A 13666-nucleotide genomic window follows, 5' to 3' on the forward strand; every position below is an offset into this window, starting at 1 on the left:
ATGCATGTATTTATTCTCTGAGGCAGCTATACTGTGACTACCTGTCTATTCCTGAATCAAATTACAGGCACTGATACTCACCTTTAAAGCCCTAAATCAGGGGGGTCAAACATGCGGCCTGGGGACAGAATCAGGCCCCCAGAGAGCTCCTATCAGGACCCCAAGCAACTGGCTGTCACCTGCTTCCTTCTCCCTCTCCCTTGCTTCCTTCTGCATAACAGCTTGCTCAATTGCACAAGAGCTACAAAGCAAAGTCTCTATTTTCTCCATTGGCGGAGGATCCTCCCTTGGGGGGAAAGGGAGGAGAGACAGCTTGCTTTGCCAAGCTCTCTAAATCACACAGCAGAGCTACAGAGCCATGCCTCTCTTCCTTCTATTGGCTGAGGCTCCTTCCCCTCCTGATTCCCTGGGGAAGGAAGGAAAGACCCAGAGCTTCCTTTGCCCAGTTCTCTGGATCCCATAGGAGAGATACTGTAATGTACTCAGTGACGAGACGTGTTGAAGGCAACATACTTTTTTAGCGGGTACATCACAAGAGGGAGAATGGCGGGCCGGGTCCCGATTATATACATGCCCCGGAACAACCCTCCATGAGGCCAGGTCCAATCCTGGTCAGTTAAACTTCCCGCCACAGATCTTGATTGGTGGTGCGTATTAGCGAGCTACATCCGGGGACCAGTGGGGTTCCACTGTTTGCCTCTGTAGCGTGCGCTGTGCTGTACATAGGGATTAGAATGCAGGACATAACACTCCTCCCCCCCCAAGTTCAGGACACATAGTCTTTCAAGTACGCCGGTGCCCGGCGTTCCCTGGTCGACCTCCTCGGGGTTGCTTGGGGAGTCGGTGCAGCCGCTGCGGCTGGCGGGGTGGCAGTTTCCCCTTGTTGAGGTATTGCCGGACACTGACTGGCCATCGCTTGTTGCTCGTCCGGAGTCTCTTCTCTGGTGGGGTTGCTTCCGCTGCTGTGGTGCTCTTCTGCCCGTGCAGTCGGTGCGGCCGGCATGGGCAGGTTATTTTCCGGGGGTGCTGCTGTCAGTTCTTCCCCGCTTCCCCCGCCCCCCGTGGCGGTCGGTTCCTCTGGCAAAGTGCGGCGGCGCAACTGATCTATATGTCTCCTGAGAACCTGGCCCCTCTCTGTCGAGACCTTGTATGAGCGGGACCCGGTCACGTGCAGCACCCGGGCGGCTAACCACTCCGGGCCGCTTGCAAAGTTCTTAGTGTACACCGGGTCCCCTGGGAAGAACCCCCTGGCGGCTTCCCTGTTTTCGGGGGAACTGCGGAGGTCAGTGGCCCGGTCGGGATGTAGCCTATCTAACCTCATGATCAATTTCCTCCCCATTAGTAATTCGGCAGGGCTTGACCCGGTGACGGGGTTGGGGGTGATTCGGTTGTCAAATAGGAAGGCTGCCAGGTGGTGGTCCCAGTCGCCCTGTACAATACGTCCCAGGGCCTCTTTGGTGGTGCACACCATGCGCTCAGCCTGGCCGTTGGTGGCTGGATGGAAGGGGGTGGACCTAATGTGTTGAATGAGATATCTATTCAAGAAATCCCGGAATTCCCGGGAGGTGAAAGTGGTCCCATTGTCCGTGACCAGGGTATCGGGGATTCCGTGTATGCAAAAGACCCTTCGCAAGGCTCGGACCGCTGCTGCTGTGAAGGTGGAAGCTACAGGGATCACCTCTAACCACTTGGTGTATGCATCAACCAAGATGAAGAATATTTGGCCCTGGTATGGCCCCGCAAAATCTAAGTGAAGCCGGGACCACGGCCTCCTGTTGGACTCCCAGCAGTGGATGGGGGCGCTAGGCGGAGCGGGCTGGGACTCTTGGCAGGGTTGGCACCTTCTCACCCACCCCTCTATCTCGTCATCCATACCCGGCTACCATACGTAACTGCGTGCCAGGGCCTTCATCCGCACTATCCCTGGGTGTGTTTCGTGTAAAGCCTCTAACACTTGCTTCCGCAGTGAGGGGGGGACTACCACCCTGCTACCCCAGAGTATGCACCCCTTGTGTGTGGACAGCTCGTCTCTGCCCAATGTGAATGCCCTGAATTCTGGGTCCAGCTTGCCCTTGGGCCATCTCCTTCCCACCCAGTCCAAAACACGTGCGAGTATATGGTCCCTCCCCTTGGCCCGAGCCACCTCAGCGGCGTGGAGGGGCCGCTTGGGCAGAGTCTCCATAAGCATCACATGGTGGGCCGGGGCAGGATCTGGGTCCGTCGAGGGTAATGGCAGGCGGCTGAGGGCGTCAGTGTGTCCCATGGCCTTGCCCGGGCGGTGAACCAAAGTGTATGTATACGAGTTTAGGAACTGGTTCCACCTCAGGACTCGCTGTGATACAATTTGCGGGGTCTGGCGGTCTGGGGCGAGGAGGCCCAGGAGCGGCTTGTGATCCGTGGCGATCGTGAAGCGCCTACCATATAGGTAGTTGTTGAATTTATGCACACCCGCCACCATCGCCAAGGCCTCCTTGCCGATCTGAGCGTAGTTGCGCTCTGCGGGGGTCAGGGTCCTTGAATAATATGCCACAGGAACCTCCCTCCCATCTGGAAGCTGGTGCCCCAGGACTGCGCCCACCCCGTACAGGGAAGCATCGCACGCCAAAATCAATGGTAGGGCTTCATCAAAATGGTGGAGCACCGCATTGGAAACAAGGAGGTCTTTGACTACCTGAAAAGTGGCAGCCTGCTGCTTCCCCCAGACCCACAGGGCGTGTTTATCGAACAGCCTGTGGAGGGGTTCTGCGATGGCCGCTTTGTGGGGCAAAAACAAATGGTAAAAATTTAATAATTCCAAGAAACTTTGTAGCTCCGCCTTGCACGTGGGGGGGGGGCGTGGACTATTGCCCTGGTCTTGTCCTCTGTCGGGTGGATTCCCTCGGAGTCTACCGCAAACCCCAAGAACTCCACCCTCGGCACCCCTAATGAACACTTTTCCTTTTTTACTTTCAGGCCCGCCGTCTGGAAGCGGCGGAGCACCTCTCTCAGGCGGCTGCTGAACTCCTCCGCGTCCAGGGCCGCGAGCAGAACGTCGTCAAAAAACGATTGCACTCCGGGGATCCCTTTGAGAAGAGAGTCCATTATGCTCTGGAAGATCCCTGGAGCTACACTAACCCCAAATTGCAACCGCCGCACCCGAAAAGCTCCCCTGTGAGTCACAATAGTTTGAGCCTCTGCTGTCTTGGCGTCTACTGGGAGTTGCTGGTACGCCTGGGCCAGGTCTAGTTTTCCAAAAAACCTTGGACCCCGCTAGGGCCTCCAGGACATGGCTGACCACTGGGACGGAGTATGGGTTGTCCTGTAGTGCTTTATTGATAGTGCACTTGTAGTCAGCGCATATTCACACATCCCCGTTCGGCTTCACTGGGGTGACTATGGGTATTTCCCAGGCAGCATAGGATACCAGTTCCAGCACTCCCTGGGCCATGAGTCGGTCCAGCTCCGCTTCTATTTTAGGTTTTAGAGCGAACGGAACTCGCCTGGCCTTCTGTCTTATCGGTCTAACGAGGGGATCGAGAGGTAAGGTGATGGGCGGCCCCTTGTAACTCCCCACGCTCCCATCAAAAACCTCGGGGAATTCCCGGCACACGTTTTCGAAGTTATTCGTTTGCATCTGCTGCGCCCCCACTAATTGAATACCTAGAGGTCTAAACCAGGCCAGCCCCAGTAATGTGGTGAGCTGGCGCTTAACCACTAGAATCTCCAGTGGCCCCATGAAGTTCTTCCTCTCTACCTGTACCGTGGCCCAGCCCAAAATGTGCATGGGGTTTTTCTGAAAGTCCCGCAGTATAAAATCAGCCGGTCTCAATTGGAGTCAGCGACAGGGGCACAGTTTTCTTAGGGTCTCCTCCGAAATTATAGATACAGAGGAGCCCGAGTCCACCTCCATTTTGCATGGAGCGCCCTCGATTAGGACAGACAGTCTGACTTTGTCGGGGGCAGTGAGGGGCAAGTTCATTACCTGCAGGCTGGTCGATGCTGTTGTGTGAGCATTGGTCGAGTCATGGTGAGTGGCCTGGTGTCTGCGAGTTACCTTGGCCCGGCAAGCCCGCACTATGTGGCCCACCTTCCCGCAATCCATGTTGCGATAGGGGCAGTCCCGTCTCTCGTGGGGGTCGCCACAGCTGGCACACTTGCTTTTGGTCGGTCTCTCTGTGGTTCGTTGCCGCGTGGGGGCTCTCAGGCCCATTCCTTGTTGGCGGCAGAGCTGGAAGGCCTCTTCGTCCTCTGGGTCGCCGGGCGCCATCTCTTCCTGGTGGACTTCTCCTCGCGGGTTGTTGTATGCTTTGGTGGTTCTTTCAAATGCGGTTGCTTCGTTGAAAGCTCGTTGAAGGGTGAGCTCCTCCTTTGCGAAGAGCTTTTGCTGCAGCCTTTCGTCTCGGAGGCCCCATACGAATCGGTCTCTCAAGGCTTCCTCCCGCTTGTCAAAACTGCAGTTCCCTGCGATCTGGCGGAGAGCGGCCAGGTAGACGGCAGCCATTTCTCTGGGCCCTTGATCTTTCTTGTGGAAGAGGAATCGGCGGGCGATGATGGAAGGCTGGGGCAAGAAATGCCCGGTGAGGACTCTGACGATCTCCCCGTATGTTCTCTCGGTGAGCTTCGCAGGGGCCGAGAGACCTCTGGCGATCTCGAAGATGGCCTCCCCGCAGACGCTCAGGAGTACGTCCCTCATGCGGCTGTTGTCGGTAATCATGTTTGCGCGTAGGTAGCATTCGACCCGCTCCGTGTAGGTCTCCCACCTCTCGGGGTTGGCGGGGTCGAACTCAGCAAGATGGCCCGTTGTTACACTCGGGTTCGCCATGGCGGCGACAGGCGCTTTTGTCTCTTGCGGCTCCCTGCCTTCCTCATCTCCAGCCAGGTCAGCGACTTCCCCCTTGGGGAGTTCTCCTAGCCAGATCCCATCCTCATCGCCAGTGTAATGTACTCAGTGACGAGACGTGTTGAAGGCAACATACTTTATTAGCGGGTACATCACAAGAGGGAGAATGGTGGGCTGGGTCCCGATTATATACATGCCCCGGAACAACCTTCCGTGAGGCCAGGTCCAATCCTGGTCAGTTAAACTTCCCGCCACAGATCTTGATTGGCGGTGCGTATTAGCGAGCTACATCCGGGGACCAGTGGGGTTCCACTGGTCGCCTCTGTAGCGTGCGCTGTGCTGTACATAGGGATTAGAATGCAGGACATAACAGATACAAAGAAAGCACCTTTAAGACCAATGAGTGGTGATGTTTTAAGCACATTTTAAGGTTGTTGTTTTTTTAAACAATCTTGAATTGTGCTTGTCTGTGTCCTTTATAAGGTTTATATCTCTGCTACCTAATCTTAAATAGGTACACAAATGGCCTGGCCCTATATGGCTTGGCCCAACGAGGTCTCATTTATGTCAGATATGGCCCTCATAACAAATGAGTTTGATGATACTCCTGCCCTAAATGGTCTGTCATATCTGAAGATTGGCTCTCTTACTATAATCTCCTTCTTATGTTGTGCTCATCATTGCACAACTTGTTGGTGATGCCAGGCCCTCAAAAGATCTGCTTGGTTACCACTAGGACAAGAGCCTTTTCCACCCTGGTCCTATCCTGGTGGAATGCCTTGCTGGATGAGGTTCGAGCCCTGCAGGACCTTCTGCGTTTCCTCAGGGATTGCAAGTCAGTCTTGTCCAGTGATACCTCCTGATCTTATTTATGAATGGCCAGTGTCTGGTTTTATTATCTTACACATTATATATTTCAGGGGTGGCCAACAGTAGCTCTCCAGACTTTTTTTGCCTACAAATCCCATCAGCCCCAGCCAGCATGGCCAATGGCTGGGGCTGATGGGAGTTGTAGGCGAAAAAACATCTGGAGAGCTACCGTTGGCCACCCCTGATATATTTGTATATGCCTGAGCCTCCAGAAAAGAGTGGGATAGAAACCTAATAAACAAACAAACAAAACAAATGAGGAGCAAAGGCAGCATTGCGACAAAACCAGCGAATGATTTACCCACAGACATGTGGCAACTATTTCAGTTCCTTCGGCTAGCCAAACATTTATCTCTGATGATGCTATCATATGCGAATATTGCACCTTCATCAACGAAATGTTTTATGTTGCTTGTCTGTACTGTGTATTCTCACGTTCGGGTGCTAAAGCTACCATGCACAATGTTTTCATATTAACAGTATCTACGGTTACAGAAACTCAAGTGACGATTCTAATAGTCTTGTTCTCATACTAATATGTTTGGAGATGTATACATCTAGAGGCAAGACGCTTTTGCAAGATCCTATTATCTCAATTGGCTGGAACTAACATCCTATTAAGTAGCTAGCAGTCTATCAGGATGCACAGCAACAATAAGATTCTCTACTAATAAACTAGGCAATCATCCATAAGAACCCATTTCTTGTACACTTCACTTTACTCTTGAGAAATGCCCCCCCTCCCCAAACATATTCCATGGTTTTTTTTCCTGGTCCCACTTTCCCCTTTCCACACATAGGGTCCACTACCAGGGAGAAGAAAATTAATTCCCTTCTCTCTGGTAAGAAAAAGTTGAGGCTAATTCTTAGGGCCAAATTTGATACACACACACACATATATAAACACACATATATACACACACACATATATATTTAAAGACTCCATCCCTGCAGCCACACAGCTGTGAGGAACATCAGTTTGCAAATAATGGAGAGCTTGATTGGGCTCAGAATGCAATTGAGGGGAGGGGATTCTGTCTCCCTCCCAATTTTCCTGTGCTGAAACAACACTGTAGGAGTATTTCCTTGTTTTTGCTGCTCTCCTTGAAATATTCCGTGCACTCAGAACAACAAAAACAGGGAAGTAACTCCCTACAGTGTCATTTCAATACAGCCCATCCTCCCCCTTCAGTGGTGTTCTAAGTGATATTCCTTTATTTTTAAACAGATGTTCCCCACAGTGGCTGTGTGGCTGCAGGAAGACAGAGCTGGGTCCAACTCTGAACATATATATAGTGTCTAGTTTGGCTCTCAGTTTGCCGGGAACATTGACTGGAAGAGGACTATTTAGTCATGACTACCAGTCCTGCCTATCAGAACCAGAAGCCAATACAGGCACTTCTGAGCATGGTGGTTAGAATGCTGAACTAGAATTTGGGAGACCTGGGCTCAGATTCCTACTCACCATGAAGGTGACTGGGTGACCTTGCACCAGTCTCCCTCTCTCTCTCTGCATCAGGGCCAGATTAACAATTAGGCCAAGTAAGCACTGGCCTATGGGCCCCCATATCTTTAGGGGCCCCGGGCTGGCTTCCCCCCACAAGTTTCCCCCCTGCTTGCAGTCCTCCCAGACTGCACATGCAGCCAGCAACTGAGCCGCTCTTTGTCCAATTTGCCTGGTGCGGCTGCTGCTGGAATCATCACCAAGTTTACCTCTCTCTGCCTCATCCCTGCAACTTTATCAAAGGGGCTTTTGAGAAGGTGCCTGCAAGCTACAGCGGGGGCCATGGGTGGTGGGGTGGGTACTCTGACTCTGAGATAATTTGTGAGGGAGCCCCAGAGATTTTGACTGCCTAAGGGCCTTCGCAGGGTTTAATCCGGCACTGTTCTGCCTAACCTATCTCACACGGGGTGGTCGTGCCCTGAGCTACTCAGAGGAACAACAGGTTTAAAATGTATTAGATAAATAAATAAATGATGTGTGAACTAGCCTTGAGAAAGTTCTCATCTTCCCTTTGCTTCATAGAAGCAGATGCAAAGATAAGCTTGGCAAAGGCGAGTTTGGAAGCCTGCAGTTCATCCCACAAGGCAGTCCTGCCAGAACGAGCGCTGATGCATGCCAGCTCCCTCCTCCCCCAGCACCGAACATGTCTGGCTGGCTACTTACCTCATCGCAGGCTGCGCACCGAGGCTTGAGGCATTCCGCGTGGTGCCGGCCACAATAAATCTTTCCGTCTTGATAGAAATAGATAAGATCTACCAACAGCTCGTTGCAAACGCTGCAGATGAAGCATGGTGGGTGCCAGCAAACACCATGGCCTGCTCGGGATGCAAAGACGGCTATGTCTCCTCCGTTGATTTGGCCTCCACACTGCAAAGACATGGATTGGAAATTTAAAGAGGGGGCACCTGTTCTGACAATACTTCCAGGTGAGAACTGCTGAACAGTGGCTGTTTCTCCGGCATCCTTTGGAAGGAAATGAAATCTGGCACAATGATAAAGCCCATCTGTTTTCTCTCCCGCTTATTCATCATTCCAACGCTCCAGGCTGGAGTACCACCACAGGAGTCTCTGTGATCCAAGGGCAAAGAAGGGGATGTATTCAGCATAAGTGAACTCTTATCACCCCCCCCCCCCATTGCAACTTTATGGCTGCTGATGGCAGACTCCAAAACCTGCCTACGTGATGGTGGACTTTGAGCAAACAAAATGAAAAAGGAGAAAAAACAAGGACTCGTTTCCATCTTGTTTCCCTTTCTGCATATTCTGATTTCTCACATTGGGGAGGAAAAAGAAAATAAGAAGCTTGGGTTTCTTTGACACAAGTGACCCAGCAAGATGGGGCTTTTCTTCCATGCCCTATGTTTTCCCACTGGATTGAGAGATGGCGACTGCTACTGTCATGCTCCTCCTGTTGCCCCTGGGGTTGCCCAGGGGCCGCCATTGCCCTGAGACCCCTCTTGGCACCCACCTGTGCAGCCAGAGGTCTCAGAATGGGAGGAGATTGGGTTTCTTCACTCTTCAGACTCTCCTCCCCAGCTCAACAATTGAGGCTCCCACTCTCTCTCTCTGTTGGGTAGCCTCTCCATCCTTGTCTGCCTGCACTCCTCCTCATCCTCCTTGTATGGCCTCTTTTTATTTCCTTCCAGTACCTTCGCCCAATCTTGCCCCCTTCCGCCTTCCCGGCCCGACCTCCATTCTTAAGCACAGATGCAGGGTGAGGTTGTCAGCTGACCCTGGGCTGCTGAGGAGCTCTGTTGCTGCTGCTGGGTTTGCCACTGCTGCTCAGGGAGCAGCCCCTGCCCTTCCCCTGGGTTGCTCGTGCCTGGCGACACAACTTCCTCCTCCCACCCCCCACTCATTGAGGTGTCTTGCCTCTTTCCCCATGGATGGAGTTGGGCTCGGCCAGTGCCCTGGCCAGCGGGCCTTGGTTGCAGGGGCTCTTTTCCCGACATTGGCTGGGTGGGCTCGGGCTTCCTTCGACCTTCCTTGTTTCCTGAATGAGTGGTGGGCGGGGTACTTGAATTTAACAGAACTAGCTCATACTAAAGGAAAGAGATTTTTCAGTCTATTTCACCATGCTTTGGAAACAGACTTCCTAAAGAGATTTCCCATTTTTAAACTTGTAAACCAGATTTTTTGTTTAATTTACTAATTGTAGGCCAATAGTAGAAAACTATCTCCAGACAAACTCTGTGGATTGTGTATGATATTCATATGTTATATTGGTGGTCACTGGTGATGTCAGTGGTTTGTAAACTGTAAACCTAGAATTAAAATTTGCATATATTCAGTGAATTGTTCAGACTGAAAATATGGCAAATGTGTGTGGTGAAATCCTGTTTAGTGGCTGTTCTAGTTACACAGCTTTAAAAATATACTGACATATCTTATCAAGTAAATACAAAAACAGAAATCAAATTTGAAATTCCAGCTATCTTAATAATGTTTCAAAATTACAGAAAATTGAATTTATTTCAACATTTGTCTACAGATTAGGGTTGCCAACTCCTACCATGGTTGCGGTGGGGGACTCCATTTGTATGCACTGCAATGACATTACCTGGAAGTGACATCATCATGCAGGGCACATCATACTAGGAATGCTCTAGGATTTGTATTAAAATTCTATGGTACCATAGAGTTTTACCCTGAATGCTAGAGCGTCCCTGGTGAGATGTGCCCTGTGCAATGATGTCACTTCTAGGTGACATCATCATGCTGGGCGCATCGCATGACAATGGAGATCTTTGGGGGTGGAAATCTATGCTGGTCAGTTGGGGCCCCCCAAACCAGTGGAAGCTTGGAAACCCTTCTATAGATCTTTTTTCAGACAGCATATACCAAACATATTTCACCATATATTAGCTCCTCTGCACATATTTGGTCTTCCCTAACTTTTGCTTCAGAGTTCACTTGCTTTTGTAAAATAATTACCAAAGCCTTTCTGAGACTGGTACAGACATATTGATAAATGATCCCTTGAGTCTGGCTATAAGCCAGTTGCTTTGCTCATGGCTTTTGTGGTCCAGCAATGCACCACTTAGATATAATTTTCCCTGGGGATTATGCAAGAGAAATTGTTTTCCTGGCTGAGTATCAGCAATCCTGGACTAACATACATATGCACATACTCCCCAGCTACCCACACAATAAATTCTCTATCCCTAGGGAAAAGGTAATTAATTAAGAAATCATAATAAACATTCCTTGCAAGGTCAAACAAAAGAACAAACCTACAGTTGCCTTCCCATCAACTGTTGTTATGAACTTGCATAACCCAAAACCAATTTTGCAACAAAAGCAAAGGGGTGAATTCCAACCAGTTTTGCTGCTCGTAAAGAAGGACCAAAGGGTCCCCTTTGGCCACCAAAAGGGCTACGCAGGGGATCATGGTGTCTACACACACAAAAGCCACATGAGAAGGCAGCTGTTGCCAAAAGGGGAACTGGATGAGACTGAGTGAAAAAGCTGATTGGATCCAGCCCCAAATTTATGCATTGAGAAATATAATTTTCCAAGACTGCAGGCCCTGGAGATAATCCCCTCACTACAGAAGCAGACTCTGCAATTCATGGACTGGAAAGACAGGCTTACCTGCTCACAGATGGCTCCCGTCATGGTGACCGGGAATGGTCGGACGTTGCCTCGCCCCAAGTTCTCCCTTTTCCTCTGATTGCTGAAGAGCTTGAGTTCCCTTTTCTCTTCCTCATCCAGTGAGTTGCAGTATCGAACCTAGGCATAAACAGCCACTCATTTCATTAGCCTGAAAGCTGCAGGCCTTGGCGTCTCCTCCATCTCTATAATTATCCTTTTAGAAAAATTACGGGTGAACGATCATATAGCTCATCTATTTTGGTTCATGCAACCTTAAGCCATCACAATTCTATTAATTTTTTTCCAGCTGCATTGTGGAACTGTTTGATATTAGAAGATGAATTTAAACATAGTCATTCCACTTTTCTTATGGGGCTGGCACTGTCCCCTGGTATAGCTTTTTCCTCGCCCGGATCAGAATCTCGCAAACATGCTTTTCTTCCTTCTTATTGCTGTTGTGACTTACTATTATCAATGTGTCTTCTAGGCTTCCCAACCCTCCCGCCCTGGCGGGGGACCCCAGGATTTACAGCCTCTTCCCCCCGCTCTCCAAAAAAACAGAAGCAGGGGGGAGGGGGGGAAACGGTGCCAAGGAGCGTGGCGAGCCGCCCCATTTCGGAGGAGCAGCTAAGGTGAACCGGAGAAGAGGCGGCAGCAGCGCAGGAGGAGCATGGCAAGCCGCGAATCTGGGTCCTTCAGCCTGAGCCCATCTCGGAGGAGCAGTTATGGTGAAGCGGAGAAGAGACGGCAGCAGTGCAGCGGAGTCGCCCGCTCCGCCTCTGAGGTAAAATCAGAGAAGGGGAGGGTGGAGGGAAGGAAGACATTTAAAAAGGTGTGCCGTCCCTTGAAATGTGAGGGGAGGGTGGAAGCAGGCCAGGAGCGTGGTGAGCCGCGAATCTGGGTCCTTCAGCCTGAGCCCATCTCGGAGGAGCAGTTATGGTGAAGCGGAGAAAAGGCGGTAGCAGCGCAGCCGAGTCGCCCGCTCCGCTCCGCCTCTGAGGTGAAATCAGAGAAGGGGAGGGTGGAGGGAAGGAAGACATTTTAAAAGGTGTGCCGTCCCTTGAAATGTGATGGCCAAAACTCCCGTTGGGGTTCAGTGATGCTTGTCACACCCTTGCTCCTAGCTCCACCCCAGTGTCTCCTGGCTCCACCCCAGTGTCTCCTGGCTCCACCCCCAAAGTCCCCAGAGATTTCTTGAATTGGACTTGGCAACCCTAGTGTCTTCTGCGGCTGCTATCATGTTTCTTAGCTCTATAATGTATACACTCATTTATATACACTTACACATTATTTTTAAAAAGGCAGCTGCTTGTAAACAGTTTAGGGCCTGGAGATCTCCTGGAATTCCTGTTGACCTTCAGACCACAGAAATCAGTTCCCTTGAAGAAAATGGCTGCTTTGGTGTGTGGACTCAGGCACTGTACCTTACTGAAGTCCCTTTCCCAGGCTGCATCCTGAAAATCTCCAGTAATTTCCCAACCTGAAGTTGCATCATAAAAACAGAGAGACTGGCATAGGTAATCTTGCCAGGTCCCTCCTTGCATCTGGCAGGGGATGGGGGAAGACTTAACAGGAGAAAGAGAAAGGCCCAGATGATGTCGTGCAAGAAGTGACTGCAGCTATGCTCTAATATTTGGGCAAAACTCTATGGTAAAAATGCCTTCTACCACAGAGTTTTTGCCCAAATACCAGAGTGTCATCTGGAAGTTGCCAGCATGTTGATGTCACTTTCTCTTTCTCCTGCTAAGTCCCCTTGCTGGCCAGCTGACTGGCAGCCAGCAATCCACATCGCCACCAGGGTTGCTGGAAATCCTAGGCATGGGGAAGTTGGTGGTTGATGGGGTGAGCATATTTAAGGAACGGATAATGACCCTAGTGTATGACTGCGAACTCCAGGTTTGGATATACCTAGAGATTTCAGGGAGGAACCTGAGAGAGTGGGTTTAGGGAAGGGAGGGACCTTAGTAGGATATAAAGCCATGCAGTCTACCTTCCAAAGCAGCCCATTTTCTCTAGGATAAGTGGAATAAATGTTTTAAACAAATAGATAAATCAAGATAGGCTGGCAATTCATTGTGATTCTGGGAGATCTCCAGCTCCCACCTGGAGTTGGCAGCCCTAACCAAGAGTCATGCCAGAGACAGGCTGATGCAAATATTAATGTTAGAATGAATTGTTTTACCATATTTTGTATTCAGCTCACTGTTTAACTGAATGACCTTTCTCATGCTTGTAATCTGCCCAGCCCCGTTGCATGATTCTGTTGTACCAGGAATCTTTCCTGGTAGATGCAATTAACTTGCTGACTGACAGAATAGCTGTTATCATATTTGCAATCCACCTTGAGTGCCAGTGAGAAAATGAAGCTGCTACTAATACAAAGAAGGAGAGCAACACATAAGCCCTGCACTGCTGCTGGTCCGGCTGAGTTTTGAAACAGCCAGGGGGAGGGTGGGGCAGGGCTGCAGCGAGTGGAGCAGCTTCCTCTTCCCCAGGCTGGAACCTGATAAAAAGGCAGGCCCAGCTGAGAGAAAGGGAGGCTGCCAAGGGAGGATTTACTTGCAAGCAGCTTGCTCAAGGGAGGAGCAGGAAAGGGTAGGCCCTGAGACTGCAGATCCAGAGGACAAGGCCAGGCAGAGCTGCTTCCTGGGTGAGGTGGGGCCAGTAGACAGGCTCCAAGCCTAGGGAAGGGACTGAAAACCCAAATTAAAGGGACAATCATGGCACTCTTTAGTTGTATGTGCAAAGAAGAATAAAAGGGCTCAGGGCAGTTGATGATAGGGTTGCCAAGTCCAATTAAAGAAAAATCTGGGGACTTTGGGGGTGGAGCTAGGAGACTTTGGGGGTGGAGCCAGGAGACATTAGGGGTGGAGCCAGGA

General features: G+C 50.7%; 1 protein-coding gene across 3 annotated transcripts in view; it reads right to left on the bottom strand.

Annotated features, from left to right (window-relative positions):
• PRICKLE2 (prickle planar cell polarity protein 2) overlaps positions 1–13666 on the bottom strand; it is a 426571-nt gene that overhangs the window by 58345 nt on the left and 354560 nt on the right. For all 3 annotated transcript variants that reach the window (XM_060239449.1, XM_060239451.1, XM_060239450.1), the window contains 2 exons: positions 10788–10925; positions 7857–8060 (listed from right to left, as the gene is read on the bottom strand). In XM_060239449.1, coding sequence (XP_060095432.1) covers positions 7857–8060; positions 10788–10925 — 342 coding nt within the window. The remainder of the gene's footprint in view (positions 1–7856; positions 8061–10787; positions 10926–13666) is intronic.

Source organism: Heteronotia binoei, chromosome 5 (genome assembly GCF_032191835.1).
Source record: "Heteronotia binoei isolate CCM8104 ecotype False Entrance Well chromosome 5, APGP_CSIRO_Hbin_v1, whole genome shotgun sequence".
Taxonomy (NCBI): domain Eukaryota; kingdom Metazoa; phylum Chordata; class Lepidosauria; order Squamata; family Gekkonidae; genus Heteronotia; species Heteronotia binoei.